This window comes from Charadrius vociferus, unplaced genomic scaffold (genome assembly GCF_000708025.1).
Source record: "Charadrius vociferus isolate BGI_N301 unplaced genomic scaffold, ASM70802v2 scaffold736, whole genome shotgun sequence".
Taxonomy (NCBI): domain Eukaryota; kingdom Metazoa; phylum Chordata; class Aves; order Charadriiformes; family Charadriidae; genus Charadrius; species Charadrius vociferus.
The window spans coordinates 334016-354047 of NW_009648857.1; the positions used below are offsets into that span (position 1 = coordinate 334016).

The 20032-nt window shown below is 42.6% G+C and overlaps 1 protein-coding gene across 1 annotated transcript in view; it reads right to left on the minus strand.

The window, feature by feature from the left end:
* Positions 1 to 973: 973 nt before the first annotated feature.
* ARHGAP20 (Rho GTPase activating protein 20) overlaps positions 974 to 20032 on the minus strand; it is a 51201-nt gene continuing 32142 nt past the window's right edge. The window contains exons 7-14 of the mRNA XM_009886904.1: positions 16417 to 16483; positions 14288 to 14470; positions 9652 to 9830; positions 6893 to 7054; positions 5367 to 5476; positions 4236 to 4425; positions 3643 to 3754; positions 974 to 2034 (exon numbers count right to left, since the gene is read on the minus strand). Of these exons, the coding sequence (XP_009885206.1) occupies positions 974 to 2034; positions 3643 to 3754; positions 4236 to 4425; positions 5367 to 5476; positions 6893 to 7054; positions 9652 to 9830; positions 14288 to 14470; positions 16417 to 16483 (2064 nt within the window). The remainder of the gene's footprint in view (positions 2035 to 3642; positions 3755 to 4235; positions 4426 to 5366; positions 5477 to 6892; positions 7055 to 9651; positions 9831 to 14287; positions 14471 to 16416; positions 16484 to 20032) is intronic.

The window sequence follows — 20032 nt, forward strand, 5'->3', positions numbered from 1 at the left end:
TATAGCATTGAATGCATACACATCAATACCAGTGCTGTAACAACAAAACAGAACTCGTAAAATTAGCAGCAGTTTTTTGCAAGTACAAAAATACACATTTTTTTCAGAACATATATAATAGCAAAATTTATCAGGATATATTATACAAACTCAAAGCATTTAGATAATGCATTACTTTTAATATATTATATGATGTTTTAGATGCTGCATAATAAAATTACATGTGTTCTGCTTGCAATAATACATAATGCCATTTACAGCAACGTTAAGAAACTATTCACAACTTAAACACGAACAGAACAGCCAACGAAGCACAAGAAATGAAACACAGAGTCGCGAGGTGTTAGTTACAAGCTTCAGCGTTTCTCCTTACATATTTTTGAGCTTATTTTTTTCTTTCTTTTGCCGTGTGAAAGAAATAACTACACCTATCGAACATACCTTATAAACATACAGAAAACAATACACTTACTCCTTGGAGGACAATGAAGGTAATACCTATCAGTTTCGGACCAGTAGTATAATACCACAGTTATGGAATCTATGCTGACTTTTCACGCTACATCAAAACCACAAAGGACTGGGACTCACATCCGCAAGGCTCAACACACGAGTGGTCGGGGGGGAGAGGCCCAGCAGGCACCCCGCTGCCCTGGCAGGCTCAGAGAACAGGGCGCTGCTCTTGGTTACCTCCTGGGACCCTTCCAGGTATTCCAGATTTCTGTTTGCTTGCTTGCTTTTTAGCAATTTTTATTATTCTTACAATATTCTCGCAAAGCTTTATGTGGGAATATTACTCAGACAGTTTCCTAAAAAAAAAAGAAAACCTGTGAATCTGGGGACTGCTCAATCACATTTGAACAACCTGGATATTAAACTTAAAATGAACACACATTAACACCAAAGGCATTTTCTTTATGGTGTTTATTTTAAGCGTTAAGATTCCTCCACAAAAAAGCTTTGGTCAGTCTCTTCAAACTTTGGATTGCTGTAATGCTCTTCTAGACCTCCTCTTTGACCTTGGATCATGAAGTCTGTCTCTTCCTGCGACTTTCAGAGGTAATGGCTGAATGTCAGGCTTAATCAAATAGCCGTCGACTCCATCAGTAGGCTTCAGGGGCGCTGGCCTGCTGTTGGGCTCCACCAACGCCCCCTCAGCCAAGGCGTTGGTAGGTTGGGGAGATGGTTGCACCTTGGTGGGTGTAACCGAATAGTCATCAGCCGCTTCAGTGGCAGTGTCTTCGTGTTTCTTTAGCGACTGAAAAGTGCTATCAAAAGGGGAGGAGGTTTCAGTTGGGGTAAACACAGATTGGTCTGAAAACTGAGAGAAAGCACTGTCCAGAGAGCTCATCGATGACACAGACGGAGATGTCCCAGGAGAAGACAGGCTAGAAGAACTAAATCCTGAGCAAATATTTAATCCCTCTGGCGTTGGAGGCAGGAGGCAATGGGACAAGTCTTTCTTTTCAATGTTTTGGTTTGTGTTGTCACTTTTACCAACGTTAATCCCTATAATCAAGCTCTGATTGATAAGCTTTTGCCCTTCCATCTGCAATGACCGAAGCTGATGAAGATAGTCTTCATCTTCATGAGACAGGACAATGTCACAGCTGGCTTTGCGCGTTGCCTTCTCATGACTGTCACCAATGCGGGCAAAGCTGGGGGCGAGGAGGCCAATTGCCGGCTCCGAGGAGCGCCTGTGTCTCCTCAAGGTTTTGAGAGTCCCTGAGGTAGCTGCTGAAGAGAAGCCCAGTGCACTGGAGCAGAGAGACTTGTTCTCTGGGTTTTCTTGTGATGAAAACTTACGGTGTACATCAACAGAAATTGTCAACTGTTTCGATTTGCTTTTACTTTGGATTTCATCCACTTCTGTCTGCTCTGAATCACCATCACTCAGAGTGAAGACAGACTCCCTGCTCCTGTTATCCTGATCCCGGTTCTTAATCCAGTCGCTGGAAGAGGAGTCAGCTTCATCGTTCGCCTCGTTTTCCAGGCTGTCGTAGGAAGAGTCATTCAGATGGAGGGAGGCAGCATCTGCAAGGACAAAAATAAGTGTTAACACATCAGCGACTGAGCTACCCTGCTGACAAGCAGCTGCATTTTTTTCTTTTTTTGGCAAGTATCCTTTACTTCCAGGAGCATTCGTCCTTTAAAGATTCTTCAAGCATAAATGCCAATAATTTCAGAAAAAAATCACTGTCTAATTTTGAAATGGAAAACCTGAAATGAACGCTAAGTTGTAGTTCAGTCAAGAAGCATAGGATAATGGCACAAATAAGGGTTAGGGTCTTTTGTGTTGGTTTTGTGGTTTTTTTTAAGTGGGGAACTTTAGTAGTAGGTAATCCAGCTTTGAACAGTAATTTACAGACAGTATATTAAACCAGTAATTTATTGATTTTTTTTTCTTTTCATTATTGAATATTGAAAGCAACATTTAACCTTTCTTTCCTTCTTTTAGACAAATGAAGAAAACTGGGTATTTGTGTACTTTGTATTTTTATGGTCTTCCAGAAATGACAATATTTTTAAGAGCAGCACTATGAAGAAAGCTCTAGTCTCAGTTTAAACAATCACTCCATTTCCACTGAGCAGCGCACACCTGGGCCCTGTTCCGTATTTGTGATAATTGGAATTACATTAAATCTCTTTTGCTCTGGGCTGTGCTAAGCTGACTTATCTCACATTTGCAGCAGACAGAGTTCACGCATGGGCAGTCACCGTGCCTCAGTGCGTGCCTGAAAACTCGCTCAGCTGCTGTAACCTGTTGTGGGTCTGAGCTCTCGGTCCCAGCGCATCCCAGCACAGCAGATCCCATGTGCTTCCACTGTTGGGGAGGAGGCAGGCCAAATTTCACTGGATTTCACCGAATTTCACCAAATGTCACTGAAGGCAGAGCACGAGGAGTTTGGGACAGTCACACTGAGTCACTCTGGCATGCCACGACAAGTGCCATTACCACTTCCAGTATACGCCAACTGTGCCAAAATTTCTTTTACAGAAACATCAATTTAGAAATATTTTAAGGAGGGACCTAAAACTCCAGTCAAAATCAACATTATCAGACGGCTGGAGAGAAAAAGAGCATTCATGATATTCTGGAATGCTCTGCCAACTAGTCTGTCAGACATTTTCAGTCCCCAGTTCCATGATTTTTCTGTGCTAGGAGCAAAATCTGCATGTTCCACTAAAACTCTGGAGATCTCTCTCTTTTGATAATGAAGAATAGATGCTTTCAACCCTAATACAATGGTGTGACAGCTCTATTACAACCATTGTTGATCACTGACTTCCCGATATACTGGGAAAACGTAGGCTGGGGCAAAATTTCTAGACTTCAGATGAAAACTTCTCTAGATTTTTTTTCTTTCTTTTTCTTTGTTTTCCCTCACCCCTTTTTTAACATAGTGGCTCAGATGACTGGAATAGGAGCAAGGGATTCTTTGGAAGAGCATTTTGTGATACAGTTCAGGTCTATGATAAGTTGAATCAGTGATTATCACCAATACTCTGGGCAAAAGAAAGAGAACAGCATTATCTGGGGACACTACATGAAGAGGGAACAGCATTCTTCCATGGAATAAACTGATCTTTTGCCTGGCTGAGTTTAACTGTCTGACAGGATCAAAACATCTCCTGTATTACCTGAGCTGTTCTCCCTCTTGCATGTCATCAGTATTTCTCCAAAGAGGGAAGTAATTTCCTCTCCAAAAATCCTGCAGCAGTTCTCAGTGAGGAACTGTACCAGACTAGAAATCTGCAACAAAACAATGAGAGAGAGATGTCTTGTCAGATCTTCCATTATTTCACTCAGGGCAAGCTCACCATACAGATGAGGAACAGGAGCAAACTGCCCATCCATGATGTGCCCCCCAACAGCCAGGAACTCCTCTTCTGATCTCCTGGGCCTGAGGAAAACAGCCAGGCCTGGCTAAAATGTCCCAGTGTACATCCTTGTATACATCTTTTCCATTTCTACTGTGTTCCAAGGTCACCACAACCAGAGATCTTTATGATGAGAGAAGCACTTTGCTAATATACTGGGTATTGCTTTATGATCTCCCTCCCCTTCTTCCAGGCAGATTATGAGAATGGACAGATGAATGTTTCTGGAGCCCTGATAAGAGGACAAGTCCTGATCTGAAGAGGTACTGACTGTTTTCATGCTTGTAACCAACAGCCTGGTTGAACAGGATGAAGGTCAGTTTGTTTTTTTACTACATTGCAGTGTCTCTTACCTTTTTCGTAAATTCACTTTCTACATCAGGAGTGGAGGAAACAGGAGGCCAGAGCAGGCTAGGTGCAATGCAGATAGCCAGATTAAATGCATTCATCTGGTTCTCTTCAGATCGCATTTCTATACCATGCAGTACTCCAAAGATGTAACGTAAGAGAACAACATTAGCTCTGGGGAGCTGCTCTATTAACCTGAAAACATATACAAATGTAATTCTTCAAATTAGTGACAGGACAAAATAAAATCACTTACCATAGATACACACAAGTCAAGATAAGGCAAATACAGAAACAGGGTAACATGGTCCACTAACTAAACCAGAGAGTGTGTCAAAGAGGTGTTCTTGCTCAGCTGCTTTCCCTCACCGTGACATATCTCTGAACAGTTTTCTAGGAGGACAGAAAACACCCTAACACATAATTAAAATTACACTCTGTCAAACTAATGAACAATGTATAACATGAAACTGTATTACACCCAAATTGCCTGATAATTCACTGTTGACTTAACCAAACAGTTCAGTTATCTCTCCATGCCATCTAGTTGCCATAAGAACGTATGTATGTAAGTATGCGTGAGGTCAGCTAGTGTACAAAGCTGTTCCCCATGACATAAACTTTGCCCATTTTCTGTTTTATATCACCTGCAAGGGTGGAGACTTCCCTTGTCACTATGCTCCAGTATTTCATTCACAATTCCATCTTAGCTTCAAAATGGTCACTAAAATTTGAGATGAATGAGAGGGAATATATGAAAAACTGATTTCAGCTACCGTTTCACCCAGGACCCCAAAGTTGATGGACCCCTGTAGATGATTTTGGGTTTGATACCAGGCAGAAATCTAGGTCTTGGGCAGCATATTTATAAATACTATACGCATGTTTTTTTCATGAAAGGGTATTTCAGTTATTTACTGGTACCCACAAAAGGCAGAAAAGCAGGACAAAAGACAGGCAGAAAATTGACCCATACAGGCAATCATTTAAGTATATATGTAAGTTTGAATGCTCTGTCATATACAAAGACATTAAAAAAAAATAAATAATGTAAGTTGTAAGTTGAATATTTACGATTCTGCATTCTGGAACAGAAATTTATAGGAAAAGAATACAGAGAATATAAGTAACTGTACCTTTGGATGCTTTTTATCTTCTCTTCATTATTTCCTTGATCCATCACAGAGACCCACTTATCACAAAGCTGGGATGACAAAATGCTGCCTGGGATGTTGCGAAGAAAATCCTTATCAAGAGAAAAGAAGAACAAAACACATGAAGAGCTGTTCTGGAGCACAGGAGGGAGTAGGAATAAGATATGCAGATACAAGAGTATGTATCAGTGGGACAGCACTAGCTGACAAGCATCTTGTTCCACACAGCAGAACCAGCAGTTCCAAAACCAGCAGAAAATCATCTGAGATAAAGAAGTACTTTGGATTATGCTTGAAGTTAGTATTTTCCTGCCCTTTCCTCACCCTTTCCTGTCAAAATAGAGGTATTTGGATGCTTCATCTGCTACTGCTGAACTAAAAAATTTGCAGTGTGACCAGTTATTTTGATGCTGCATAATGTCTGTCTTTACTTATCTCTTAACTTCATCTGTAGCCCCCTTTTTGTCTCCTTAGCTGACAAGCTACAATACCACCAGACCATAAGCACTCCAAGGCACACATACCTTCCTTCCCCTAATCAATCCCCTTTGGTAATGGAGTACTTACACTAGTCATGGATAGTCTTGCTGCTCCTGTTTCATAATACCTCAACCACTGGTTTTTTGGGAAGCTAGGATTTGGGCTTCTTCCCAAATTGCAACGGTTTGCCCAATGATGCACATGAATAACACATTTACTCTTATGTGGTAACTCTTCACTGTTATGAATTCTAAACAATTGCCCCTCAATTAAACTGTTACCACGGGATGAGTATTGCACACCAGCACTTTGCATGGTACAGCTGTCCTGCCCTAAACGCATGTCCTAAATCCACCAGTAGGAAAGTAATTGTGTAAGTCTCACCCATGAAAACCTCTCATATTGCAGCAAGAGGAATGGCTTTCTGATTAAATATTCCACCGAAACAGTGCTTCCTTGAGAACAGAGATTACTATATCTTTTAAGCAGCAACTACACATAAACAGATGCACTGTCCCAAAATGTGAAAAGAAATATGCTGATCCTCCTTGTAGCTGAAATTTTACTGAAGGCTTGAGAAGGATTTTGCACAAGGAACATTGTTTTTACAAGTCTGTAAGAAAAGCTAATGCATGGGAAAATTAATCCAAATATTTTGGGCAACGCTATACACTCTCTAGGGTCCGTAGTGTAGGGTATTACTGACAAATAAGGAAACAGGTCTTCAAACCTGCCTTTCTAGTATTTCATTGACTTTAAGCAGAGATAAAGAGCGTAACAGGATCAGGCTGTAGCTGAGACCTCAGGAAAGCTGGCAGCAAAACAAGCTGGCTAGTCCTCTTCCCCCTCCTGATTCAGTAGCAGCCTCCTTTGGAGACCCTCACAATGTTAGTGTGACAGCCCATTCTTCTTAATTCAGCCCACCAAGTCCTCTTTGGGCCTGTCCTTGGGGAAAAGTCCTACTTGTTTGTGCCCGGGATCTGCGCTGCTCTCACCCAAAAAGGGGGAAAGGAATGTTCTTCACATACCTTAAACAAAGATGCTGTCACAAATATGGATTCGCAGGCTAGGTCTACTTCAGCGCCGGAATCAAGCTTCTCCTTGAGCTCTTTGCAGGTTTTTGCACTTCCAGAGCGTCTGAAAATACCCTCCGTGGAAGGGCCCTCTTGGTAAAGGAGGGAAAGCATGTCCTAAACAAAATTAAAAAGCAGAGAGGCTTTCTCAGAAATACATTTCATTGTCTAGTGCCAGTAAAATGTAGTTTCGCCACAGGTGAAAACCTTTGAGTCCTAAAAAAGCTCACAAATCAAATACAAGTCAAGGTTCGCCTTCCCAGCCATGCCAAACTGTGCAGCAAAGCTGTGCTCTGGGGCACTGATTTTGGAAAACATTCCCTCAGAAATAGTGTGCTGCTGCTGCTGCTGAGCACTAGCCTCCTGCGCGACCTTCCAGGATCTGTGCAAGTTTTAGCCAAGTCATTTAAATATATAAACACTGTGGTATGGGAAAAGGAGAGCGGTCTACCCAAACCAAAGCTCTGCATCTGACAGTGACCTCAGCCAGACACCACTTTGCAGGAAGAAACCCTCACTGCTCATCAGGGTGTTCAATATTATCCACGATCAGAGACAAAGACTTCTGTGCCACGCCTGATGTCTGAAAAAATTGAGATTTTATCTGAGCTGGAAAGTGCTTTGTTTGTTGATATCTATCTCCACTTCTACAGCAGACCAGAATCAGATTTTTACCCCTTTTTTACTTCTTGAGAGCAGCATCGCACTCTGTAAGCAGCTCAGGGCTGTTAGCAGGACCACCTCTGGGGCAAGGTGCTCCCACCTGGAAGGTCACCCAGAGGGGTCTAAAGCCTGGATCTAAAGCTTGGGTTATGGATCCTCTGAAGCCAACGAGGCTGCAAAGGAGTAAACAGGTAGGCAGCTCACTACATGAGATATTTAAAAGGAAAGGAAAAACAAGCAGATTCCTGCCTAGCTTTTATAACAGGAGGGCCTGATTTCTTCTGCTAAATAACAGAGGAAAAACAGCAGAAAAGGAAATGCTGAAATCAGAGACCTCTCCTGAGGTAATATGCTCCTGTGGGTCATCTCTCAGACATGCTGGTCACCTCTCCCCAGGCCTGCTCCAAGCTAAAATTATTATTTTTACTATTCTTCTTGAATGTTTCTTTCTCGCTCTTGCTGAAGTTGAAATCCGAGCATTCATGTAAGTGCAGACACTTTGGAGAAGCCCCTTTCATGGCAGCAGGATTTGTGTCAGCATTTCCATTCTCTTTGCAGGGATTTAGAGCTCTGCTGTCAAAACAGACCGAGTCCCACAGCACAGGATCTTAGCGCATGCACAAATGCTTTGAAAATATATTTTGAATAAAATATCCACAAGATAAAACTGGAAAGTCCCTCTTAAAGTAGTAAACCCAGACAAAATTACATGAATGAAGCTAATGGTGTAAGACAATTCAGTGTGGCAATGGCTAAGAGAGCCCTTCAGCTGTAAAAGCAAGTTTGAAGCTCTGAAGCAGAGATATCAAACACACCCGCAGCATTCATCCCTGATATTTTCCTTCTCTTACAGGTAAATCCCACACAGTCCCTCAGATGCAGGATTCCATTCTCTAGAGATGCTGCATGAAATCAAAAGTAAGTTATATTTCATGGCATAAATATAGTGTTTAAGATTCAAAGCACAAAGTCTGTGATTCTATGCTTAGTAACTTTGTTTTTTTTTCAGATAAAAATTTACTAATATTTATGTTTTGGAGAAATTTCAGAAATGCAGTATTGGCTTATCTCTCAGACAGAGAGAATGAGAGACCAGGTTCTTACAGAGTTCATCTCTGGATGGCTTATTTAAATAACCTAAATGATAAAAATGCACACTTCCCCCTCAAAAGAAAATAACAAACCCACACTATTAAAAGACCCGAAAAGTCCTGGTATGATTCACTACTCAGGCAGTGATCAGGCAGCACATCAAGCACAAGCTTAGGAGACAAACCATCTCTTCCTATAAACCGGTGTAACCCCACTGATTTCAGTTCTGGCAAGTTGTTCCAGCCAAAAGTCGGGCTGTGGAGCTCACTCCCACTCTGTAAACGTTTTAATTGATCCGTCGACAACAGGGCAGCCCTCGGTCCTGACCAAAAATCCTACACCTTCTGCCTTAATTATGCCTATGAATGAGCACCCACAGCACTAGTGCTCCCTCGAGACAGGATGAAAAGATGCTCCCACAGCCTCTGCCTCCCCACCTATTTTTGCAATGGTGCTGTCAGATCAAAAATGAGGACCCAGAGTGCTTGCCTGTCCTGGGATCCCTTCAAGAAAGGCTCTGAAACTGTCTAGTCAAAAGGAGGTAGCATTTGTATAGACACGTGGGCTGCCTATATGGGACAGGAGATGCCACATTTATGGAGTTGGGGATTTTACAGAGATCTCAGGAGTGGTTTAAAAAGTATGTGTGAACGTGGCATTTATTTACACTGCGTAAGTGAGGATTAGGGAACCAGCCTTACAGCCTGGGCTATAAAGAAGAAATAGCCCAGAACAGCAGACCGATCACATACATTTCTCAAGCTGTTTGTTATTAACCAGGCCTGACCACAGCATATGTTAAAAACCAAAGTTCTTGCTGAGAACCACAAATGAAGTTTCCTTCTGGTTTCTCTGCTTCGGTAATTCCAGTGTCCTGTTTACAAAGCGTCTCCATGTTCTCATTCACTACACAAAGAAATTCTACCACTGTAAGAGCCAGCCCTGAGCCTCGGACTCACCAAGAGGGGTTTGGGCAGGTTGTCATCCTCACAGATGGCTGTTAGCAAGAGGCCAAAGAGCTTCCCAGGAGCAGCAGATGTTGAGGAGAGGGGTGCATTGTCCAAGTGAGTGCCTGGGCCACGCCAAAAAGCCCAATTTATGATAGATCTTTTCCTTTTAAATGACTTCTGGCTTAAGTCTGGGAAAAGAGAAAGGTGTTTATTAGAAGAAATGCATTTCAATTCTAATTCCAGTATTTGTTTTGTGGTGGTTGCTATGGTTTCAAAGGAAAAAATGTCATGAACTCAACCAACTCCTTGGCATCCGGCTCAGCCTAATCCACCACGCGCATACCTGTGCGTGTGTGTGTGTGGAGAATGTGCTGCCTTACCCATGCTCTGAAGAGGATCACCGGGATCTGCACTGCACTGCTGGACCACGGTGTCAGCACTTACCACTAAATCTGGGATGGCAAACCTCAGCCTGCTGGCTTCACACAGAGCTGGACTGCGCTAAATAACCCATTTCCCATCCACAGGTGCAAAACCACAGACCTTCTTTGGAAAAAAATAATATATAAGCACCACTGCCCTCACCATGGCTTGCTGTCCGGAGGCATTCTGGTTCCCCTGGCAATGTGGGAGAGCACCAGAGAATCAACTAATGGGGTGAGGTGTTTTCAGACCAGGAAAAGTCACCACCTTTGCTCTCTTCTCCACAAAGCAAGCAGATCATTAGTGCCCTCAATCCAAGCATTTGCTGACCATGGCCAAGGGACGCTACCTGCCCTTGAATCAATGCCTTCCAGATGGCATTTCAGCATGCTGCTAACACACTGATGGGCTCAGTTTGTCTTCATTGATTTTAATGTATTTCATGAGATATCTAAAGAGCATCATTAATTGAAGCTCTCATTTGCAGTGCATAGAGAATGAAATACTGATATTAGGATAAGAAAAGGGTTTTTTTCATCTGACCTTTCTAAACATCAGCCAGTGTAAATGCTTCTTAACAGCACCAGCTATTGTTGAGACTGTTTATGATGAAAGTGCTAACCAGAAAAAACTTACTCTGATATATTTTTCCATTTCTAGATGTTTTCAAAGCCAGCCATCTTTGATTTAGTAGCTTACCTACCCTGTGCACCTTTCTATTAGCTGGTTCTTCCACCGCGTCAAACATTTTGCTTTCTGCTGTTGCGGAGGGCAAAGGGTAGAAGAAAGGCTCACAGAAGTAAGGATTGTGGTATAATACCAGACTTTCCTCTCCTATAATTTACTACACTTGTTTTTTAGCCCAAATAGTGATTTTCGTTATACGTCATTCCATTCCAGATCATGCTCCCTTTGGGAATGGGTGGAAGTCTTTTCATTAGAGGCTTACAGGATAAAAAGTTACAGTTTAATTCAAAATGTGAACATATGAATGTGAAAGCCTGATGAAAAATTCTTTTAATAAAAAATAATAAGGAGGATATACATTTTAAGCAGTCCAAAGCTTCATGAAATATAAGCTTGGCAGTGTCTAAGGTTTTACTTGACACATCATGTTTTGGGAGAACATAACTAACCTATAACTTTCAAAATGGCAATTTTTCTTTCAGATGAGCTGGATATTAGCACGTGAATATGGTTTGCATCATTTGGAGTTCTGTTCACACAATGGCAAATACAAATTGGTGTTCTTTTCTGGCAACCCTGCACATCTCAGTGGAAGTAAAAATTTAAAAGAAGAAATGCTATTTTGGAGAACAAGGAATAGCAGAAGTGGAAAAAAATGGGTCTTAAAATTATGAACTTTTCTTTTGTTTGCTCCTGCTTGTACTGTTTGCTCCACTCCTAAATGCCACGACCCAAACTAACAATGTGAGCACGGTGTAATTGTGATTAACTGTAGCTCTCTCCTGGAGAAAGGAAATTTTATTAAGTGTTCTTCAACATACCAGGGCAGAAACCAACAACTGATGTATGGCAACGAGATGCCGTGTCACTGACAAAACTAACACTCACTGAACAACAGGAAAACTCATCCTTTCCATATCCCCGTTTCTAAGGGGGTTGAAAAGCCTTAAGGTAAAGAGCAGATGAGAAGGAGGAGGTACACTTTCTTTTCTTGAACCTGTGCAAAGTTACAACACTAGGAGAAACCCAGCCTCCTCTCAGCCAAGACAGATGGCAATTATTGCTCTGCAGAAGTACTTCCATACAAAAACAACGGGGCCTTGTTCGGGTGGATTATTCTAGGCCAGAATCAGAAAAAAAGCAATACTTCTTTGGTTGCAGACCTTGCTCAGAGCTCACAGCAGCCATCTATTCTGCTCATATTTTACATGCAGGGAATTTCTATTAATAGGTAGTGTCCCAGCCACGCAAGTGGCATTTCCTCTTCTTGCAAATGATCAGAAACTTCTAAATAAAGCCTCAGATCTGTTTAACAACATAGCATCCCTTCTGATCAAACCCCTAACTGTCAAACAGTTTTCAAAGACCTCCTTTCTGTATTGAGACCAACTTGTTGAAATATTGCTTTCTCTTTTAACAGACGATTAAATAATAATTTGGATTACAGCCTAGCCACTGACAGCAGTCGGCTCTTTCAAGTTAAACTTTAAGCAAATCCGTATTTACAATACTTTTTAGACATGTGCTCATGAGCATTACTTAATGGCTATGTTTAACTGGTAAGTGACCACTCCTGTTACGTGCTGAAAGGCTGCAGGACAGGCAAGAGAAACCCTCCAGTTCTTCCACACAGTAAATTCTTCTGTACTTTTTTTAACCATCCTGCCAGGACAGCTGATGCAACTACATCACTACCACTGATGTCCACACAGCTGCTTATTTGACATGATGGCCAGTTGTCAGTCATGTCTGCCTGTCAACACCTACAAAGCTGCCTAACCATGGTGCATGCTGGTACAACTGGGCAGCTACCCCTTGCTCCTTCCAGAAGGGACAGCGTGTCCGGCACAGTGCTATCAGTGCAGGGAAGTGATGGGAGGGAGGATAGCACAGCACATGTGGCAGTGAAATGTGGGGTTACAGACTCCGCTCCCTGTAAATTTACCCTGTGTGCAGTGGTGTGCCTAGTGCTTACTTTATACTAACACAGATTTTGGCCTGCTGATCTGAAGATGAGCCCAAAGCCAGATCATAGCCCTGGCTTGCACATAGGTACCCTTCACCATTTTCCAAAACCAAAATAGGTGAGAAAGAGTTAGGAAGAGCACAACGAGCAGAGCTGTATGCAAGATAATCAGGTTTGCAAGCAGTCAGACCTATACATCACTTTAAAAGGTTTTGTCTGATGAAAGTAGGAGGTGAATGGACTAAAAGCCTCTTTCTCCCACTTAGCGCAGTCCCTGTGCATGACTTGCAGGCTGCCCCAGGCTTCTGCTGCCCCAACGCCAGCCTCGCCTCCCCTCCTGCAGCTTGCACAGCACCGCTGACAACACATCTGCATTAGAACTTTACAGGCCTGATTTGCATTTCTATTTTCTCTTGCCAGTCAACGTCAGCTGCCAAGCGGGGCCTGTAAACCTAATTACACCCCTTTGCTAGATTGCCTCATTCTTAAAATATGCCATGAAGTAATATATGATACAAATTACTGGGGAAGGGGGGATGAAGGAGTGTGGAAAGGAAATTGATTTATATAAAATGCAATCAATTTCTGGAATAATTTGTAATAGACACGGGTATAGCCTCACTATGTTTAATTTCTAAAAACATTACAAATGGGTTCTATTCATATATTGTGGGAGATCTTAGCTATTGGGGAATGCACAGGATAACAGTGTGCACATGTTATTTTTATTGTTATATGGTCATTAGTGGTGAAGTAGGGCAGAGCTTCTAATTGAGCTGAGCATGCCAGTGTGTTAAGCACAATAAAAACACACCATGTGATGCATCCTTGCCCTACAGAGTTTTTATTCTAGTGTCCCAATCCTGTAAAGATCTCCTTGTTTGTTTTACTCATGAGCAGTGAACAGTCATTGTGTCATTGACAGCAGAGTACAAAAGAGAAAGCAGGTGCTCATATTTTTGCAGCATCAAGGCCAAAGAATATATTACTGTCTTCATTTTACTCAAAGAGAACTGAAATAAAGAAGTTCTATTCATTCACTTCATCTAGGTGCTCAAGTACATGCTCAGGCTTTGCCACGTGAGGGTCCCAGTGAGGCAGGTGTATAGTCCTAAGTACCTTGTTGAGATAAAGGATGCTGACAAACGCTGCATAGGAATTCTGTGCCGAAGTCAAGCCTTGATTCCTGAACCGTAAAACCACTCTGCCTTGCTACAGAGCACAGCGAGGGCTGCAGAGAGAAGCTCAGCTAATAGACTGACAAAAAATTGCAGGGGAGAGATCTTGTCTTTCTTTCGCTGGTTTTAGAACAACCATTTGACAGGCAGCTTGTCAAAATGTAACTTACAAAGATGACACACATACAACAGCACACTCAAATCAGGGAGGGCTCCATTGCAAAATCCCCCCCTGCAGCTGGAAGGTACATCTGCGTGCTCCTCTTCTGCTTTCCACCACCAACCCCCCCTCCTCTCCCCTCCCCATCCTAGCACGTTTGCTTTCTATAGCGGAGCCCGGGAGGCAGCGGGGCTGCGGGTGAAGGATGCCGGGGCGAGCGGGGCGACGTACCGTTCAGCTGCTGGCACACAGCCAGGCGGCTTGGCTTCAGCACAAACTGGCACTGCAGCTCCTGGGGCAGCTGCTCCGTCAAGAAGGACCCCTGAAGCTGCCTGGGGCAGGCACAGTGCTTTGATCCGTGGGGCATAGCGTCGCGAATGTGGCTCATCTTAATTCCAAAGGGATATTCATGTCCTGTTCAAAGATAAATCATAATAATCTGTGTTGGATTGACTGGAGACTTGCAAAACTCCATCTGCCTTGGAGCAAAAGCAGATTTTGCACGCTGGCCTGCAGCGCTTTCTCAGTAATCACAGAATTGGTGCTTTTCTGCATATTTACACTGGCATAAATCATACACTGGCAGATACAGAATTAATGTTCAGTGTAGTTAAACAGGCATAAAAGTAAAATCAGACCTATTACAGCCATATCACACAAAAGCCCATCTGAAAAAATACAAGTGACTATTTCTGAATTCATTGTTTATTCTTTCTGCTGCTTTACTTGTGACACTGAAGTTTAGGTACTGGTTGCTCATATGGTTCTGGCAAGAAATGAGATTGTGGGAGCAGTCATCTGTCAAATTTTTGCTGCGCATGCAAAACGAAAAAATCCAGTGTGAAAGTGATCTTCCCTCCCTCTCCATGCAACAGCCATCAACTCAGTCAAACGAGACACAGTTACGGTTCCTGTCTGAGGCTGAAACAGGAAGGAAACATTAATCATAAGGCTAATGCAAATGAGGTACGCTCAGCATTAACCAGCATCTTTGGGGACTACACAGAGGCAATTCATTTCTGGACGAGCTTTCAAAAATGCCACCAGGAAGATATTTTTTGGACTTGTCTAAAGACCTGGCAGTTGAAATATATTAAATATGGGCGCAATGTTAAGATGTTTTGGTTAACTTGCACTTAGACTTGAACACTGATAGTGGAAGAAATGTTATTTTAGATTACAGGTAGTATGAAGCTGAAGCACAGTCAAACTCTGCTTCTGATGTCTACCTATGATAAAAGCTGGCCTTGTCTAATAGACCTTTGCATAAATATCAAAAAAAAGCATCAGTTTTATATCAGATTCTTCTCTTCCAAGGATTGTGACTTGAATTTGCAGTGAGAGTCAGTCAATTAGAAAGGCCTTTCCCGTTTCTAAATTCTCTGGTTCTATGTTTAAAACCATAGCTGTGACTTTATCTGAATAAGCCACACATAATAAATAGTCAGAAAGACAAAGTCTGCTATGTTTCAAAGACAAAACAGTTTGCACTGTCTATAAGGTGCACAAGTTAGACACTTTATAAATATTAATGTTGTCTGACTCCGGCAAAGCATTTGGAGCTAAGGCTGCTTTAAGAAGGAATGCTAAGATTTAATGGAGTTAGATTTGCAGGAAAAAAACAGAAAATCCACAATTTTTTTCTTGTTCTAATCATCTGTGAACTCATATACCACAAGTAATGCCGGGCTTCTACAGGGAAAGGTTCTTAGTAACAGGAAGGGATATGTTCTCAGTGAATCATGGGCCAAAATCAAATCACTCCATCCAATCACTTCAGAGCTTTGAGTTGATTCCTGGGGAGGAAATGTTTCAAAAAGCATTTTAGAAAGTGAATAAGCAATAATTTTCTCCTAATCAGAAGGGAGCTGTCAGCCAGTCAGAGAAATACAGGACTGCAAAGGACCTCTTGAATCAGTTAACTTGAGTTGTGGAAGGACAGAACATTTCTCAAAACTCTGCTGAGTTTTGCTGAGGAGGGGAGTAAACAATGCTATGGAAGTGTAGGAAGAAATATGGTAAAGCTGGACCGGCTCCAGGAGAGGAGGTGAGTGAGTGGAGGGGCTGACTTTGTAGGAAGACTGAGGCTCATGCAGCAAAACTGGGGCAGAAATAAATGAACTTTTTCAACCTCTTAGTGACACAAGCAGACAATTGCTCTTCAAAACAAAGGACCAGCATCTGACTAGCTCCCCAAATAGGCTCACTTGCATGACAGGGAAGTAAGAGAAAAAATGGGACAAACAAAACAAAACAAAACAAAAGAGGGAACTGCATTTCAGTCTTCTCTGTATTTCTTGCTTCCTTCAGCACTAAAAACTGAGTGAATGTTGAAAAACAAAACCGTGTCAAGAACTTACCAATAAGAGGGTACGGAGCATCTTCTCTTCCTGAAATCACCCACAGCTTGTAGTCTTTTTCAGAGCCCTTTAAAACCAACACTAAGAGTAAGTTTGCCAGCCATTAAAAACAGGTTCGTAGGTTTCTCACAATATAAGGATAATCTGCACCTTGCCAGCGGGGTCAAAAGAACCCCCTTTATTTTTCTAGTGCCCAAATTTGCCACCAGCAAAGCTTCTGAATTGTATCTATCGTGTGCAAGGTGGTTTATGTGACCAGGGTCTAGCTCTGAGCAGTGAAAGGGGCTGGAAAACTGTCATTTCTGAAGGAAAAAGGTGAGATTTGTCTTACTTCTTTCACTGCTCCTGGAGGCAGAGAGATGGAGGGACTCAGGAGCTTTTTTGAGACCCGACCAACACGTTAGCCATGCCAGCCCCCCATGCCATGTGGCTGAGTCAGTCCCTGGCCCGCATGCCTCCCCCCTCCCAGAAGGCTGGAAATGAGGCAGCCCTCAGCATGGAGGGGACCTCTGGCCTCAGGTGCTCCTGGCCACCAGCACCTCTGTGCCCCACTTCTCCCCATCAGCGCTGAGCAGCACACAGCCCCGAGAAGTGACAGGGCTGATCCTCCGGAGGGATTACAGATAAGCAGCACGAGGCAGAGGCCTGGCCGCAGAGCATGTGGCAGACAGCGGGCAGTTCGTGTGAGCTAAGGTGACCCTTCAGCCCTGTCCTGAGTACCAGGGTAACTGCATCCTCCAGGATGTGCTCTGGCACACAAGCACTCCCAGCCTCACGCCTGAGACCGCTGCTCCACCATCTCCCCAGCTTCTCTACGTCCCCTGCAAGCAGAAGGAGCTCAGGCTTGCCAGCCAACAGCATCCTGTGCCCTGCGCTGGAGAGTGGGGCTGGAGCACCTTCAGCTGAGACGTGAGCCCGCACTGATGATGCAAAGGTGAGGATGACACCCAAGGGGCTCCTGGCACTCAATGCTGCCCCAAAATCTCCTCATAAGGCTGCTGTCAGCTCTTTTGTGCAGCCCTTTTGTATGGAAGGGCTTGAGAGCGCTGCACGGTGCTTTAAGACTGCTGAGCCCTCTTTTAAAATTTAGAGCAGAGAGGATAAATTTACATCAAAGAGGACAATTTCTAGAGGATTGGAAAATGTGAACGTCTTTGGGAAAGGCTGTGTAAAACCACTGATTTGAAAGCAAATTCTAAATATTGCCTTTAGCATAAATATACAAGTCAATGTTGCAGTTCAACTGAAGAATAGTACATTATTTCAGATATAACGGCGAGACAATAGAGAAAAAAATAATGACATTTAATATAAACCACTCTCAGGAAAAAAGGTAATGACAAGTGGATAAATACGCTGCATGAAAAGTGATCTATTATATCTTAAATCCCTTTTCAGTGACACTGCTAAATCAGGATAATTAAAGTCCAAAAGTTTTCTGACTACAAAAGGTGATAAATACCTCATAAGAGTATATTTATTCAGGTCTAAAATTAAATCCTACCTCCTTTTAAACATAATTGCCTACTATCCTGTGCTGTTTGGACCTTCACTCAGTGTTCTCAAAGCTCTTGAGACTCTTTCTACTTGCCGCACACACCTGGTGTAATGCTGATATACTCAATAAAGCCTTCGCAGTTTGCTCTCTGACTGACAGAGCTTTCTGGCGCATATTAGCACTGCTGTTAAGTTAGCTAGCAGGGGGCAGAAGGAAAATAAATAGACTTTGGAGACATCTCTGATGCCTCAGGGCAAGCATCCAGGAGCAAATAAATACAGCTGAGGAGCACAAGAAAGGGTATTTACTTTTCCTTTTAAATCTATATATGAAAGGGCTCGTTGCTGTGAAGGGAAGCAGGGGAAGGGGAAGAGCTAGTAGGCGCAGTTTCAGGAGGCAGACTGCTCATCTCTCCATTGCAAATGTTGTCCTTTATGGGCTTTACGAGGCCATTTGTCAGTATAAATGTGACTGTCCCAGAAAAGTCAGCAAGTGTACTTACAGAGCTGGGAAACCCTAGGCCCTTCTTTCTGCCTGACTTGGTAATTTGGAACAGATGATCAATGCCATTTTGCACGAACTAGTTGTCATTTTACCAGACAAACCACAGAGGAAAAAACCCTGGTGCGTTAAACCAGAGTGAACTCAGCCAAAGTAATAGCCCCATTAATCACACAACATGTGAAATGTAGTTTTTATAATTGCCATTGAAAAGTCATAGAGCTCCTTTCAAGTGGTTCTCTCTGGACATAAATAAAAAACCTCACGATGGCGCATAAGCAAGAACGTCCTCGCAGTCAGAACAATCCTATGAGGGTGGTGGGTGTTTGATTCATACACGGGCTCCAGCTTAATTTATTTAACTTGTTTGATTTTATTGCTAATCTTATGATATGCCTCTAATGAAAAAGGCTTTATGCTATGAAGATGCAGTGTAAAAATGTAGTGTATTACTTGGGCAAATAATTCTGCAGGCAAGATTTTACATCTTTCAGATGGCTTTCATTCTTTTTCCACTCAAAATAAAAATGTAAAGAGGAGGAAAGGGTTGATTGTAATACATACAAAAGAACACAAAGCTGAAACCTACCCAGCTCCTCCTCCTGCTCTCAAACAAAATATTCTCTTCCAACACTACCATTTTCCTGTTGTTTCTGTACACAAAATGAGGAAGTGCAAATGACACCCTTAAAATGGGTAAAAATGAAGCATATAATAAAAAAGACTTGCAATTGTAATATAGCAGTCTCTTGATTTTCGGGGCAGACTGGGGGAGACATCTGCATTTAAAATCCTAATTTTAAGTCACATCTTATCCTTTCACCTTGCAGTCCCTCCATCAACTCCAGAGCCACCTTAATTGGACAGAGCCCCAGCCCTGGTGTAAATGGGATGTCTGAGCCATAACAAGATGGACAGACAGAAATTGTTGTGCCTGGGAAATACCAAGCTAGCAGAATAGGCTCCCGGATGCAGTAAAAGCCTGTATAAATTAGGGATAACGAATGATAGGGAAGGCAAATTTTGAGGTTACTCCAACTTTTGCTGGGGGTGTCCAGAAGCCCCAGGGAAGCACAAGAGTGGCATTTTGGTCATATTTGACTCATCACATTCAGGGCTGTGGTAAGGAAAGACTTGTCAGATTCCATGCAATGAGATCAAGATATGCATCAAGAGTAAGACATTTAAAAAAATCTTGTTACCCAAACAGCATACTGACAAGCCAGTTAAAAAGCTGTTATGCAGGAGCTTCTAAGACCATTGGCATTGGTTGGAGCCACATTGTGAAACAATGAGAGAAACAGAATAAAGGAGGCAGACTTCTTGTCCCTGGTACTGATTCATTACTACACCTGAGGCACTACCTTGCCTGGCTGAGACCAAAGGGAACCAGCTGAGGCAGTACTTGGTCTACTAGGAATCACTGCATCTACTTGGTGTGGTACTCTGCATTATTGTAAGTCCTTTAAAAGCGTTTTTCCAAAGCAGTTTCAAGGCATTGCTTAAATTGGGTACATTCAGGTTCTGTGCAATCACTCAGTCACATTCATATCTCACATAACACTGAAGGTCCATGGATATTTAGCGTGTCTGATTTGGACACTTGAGAGCACTGCT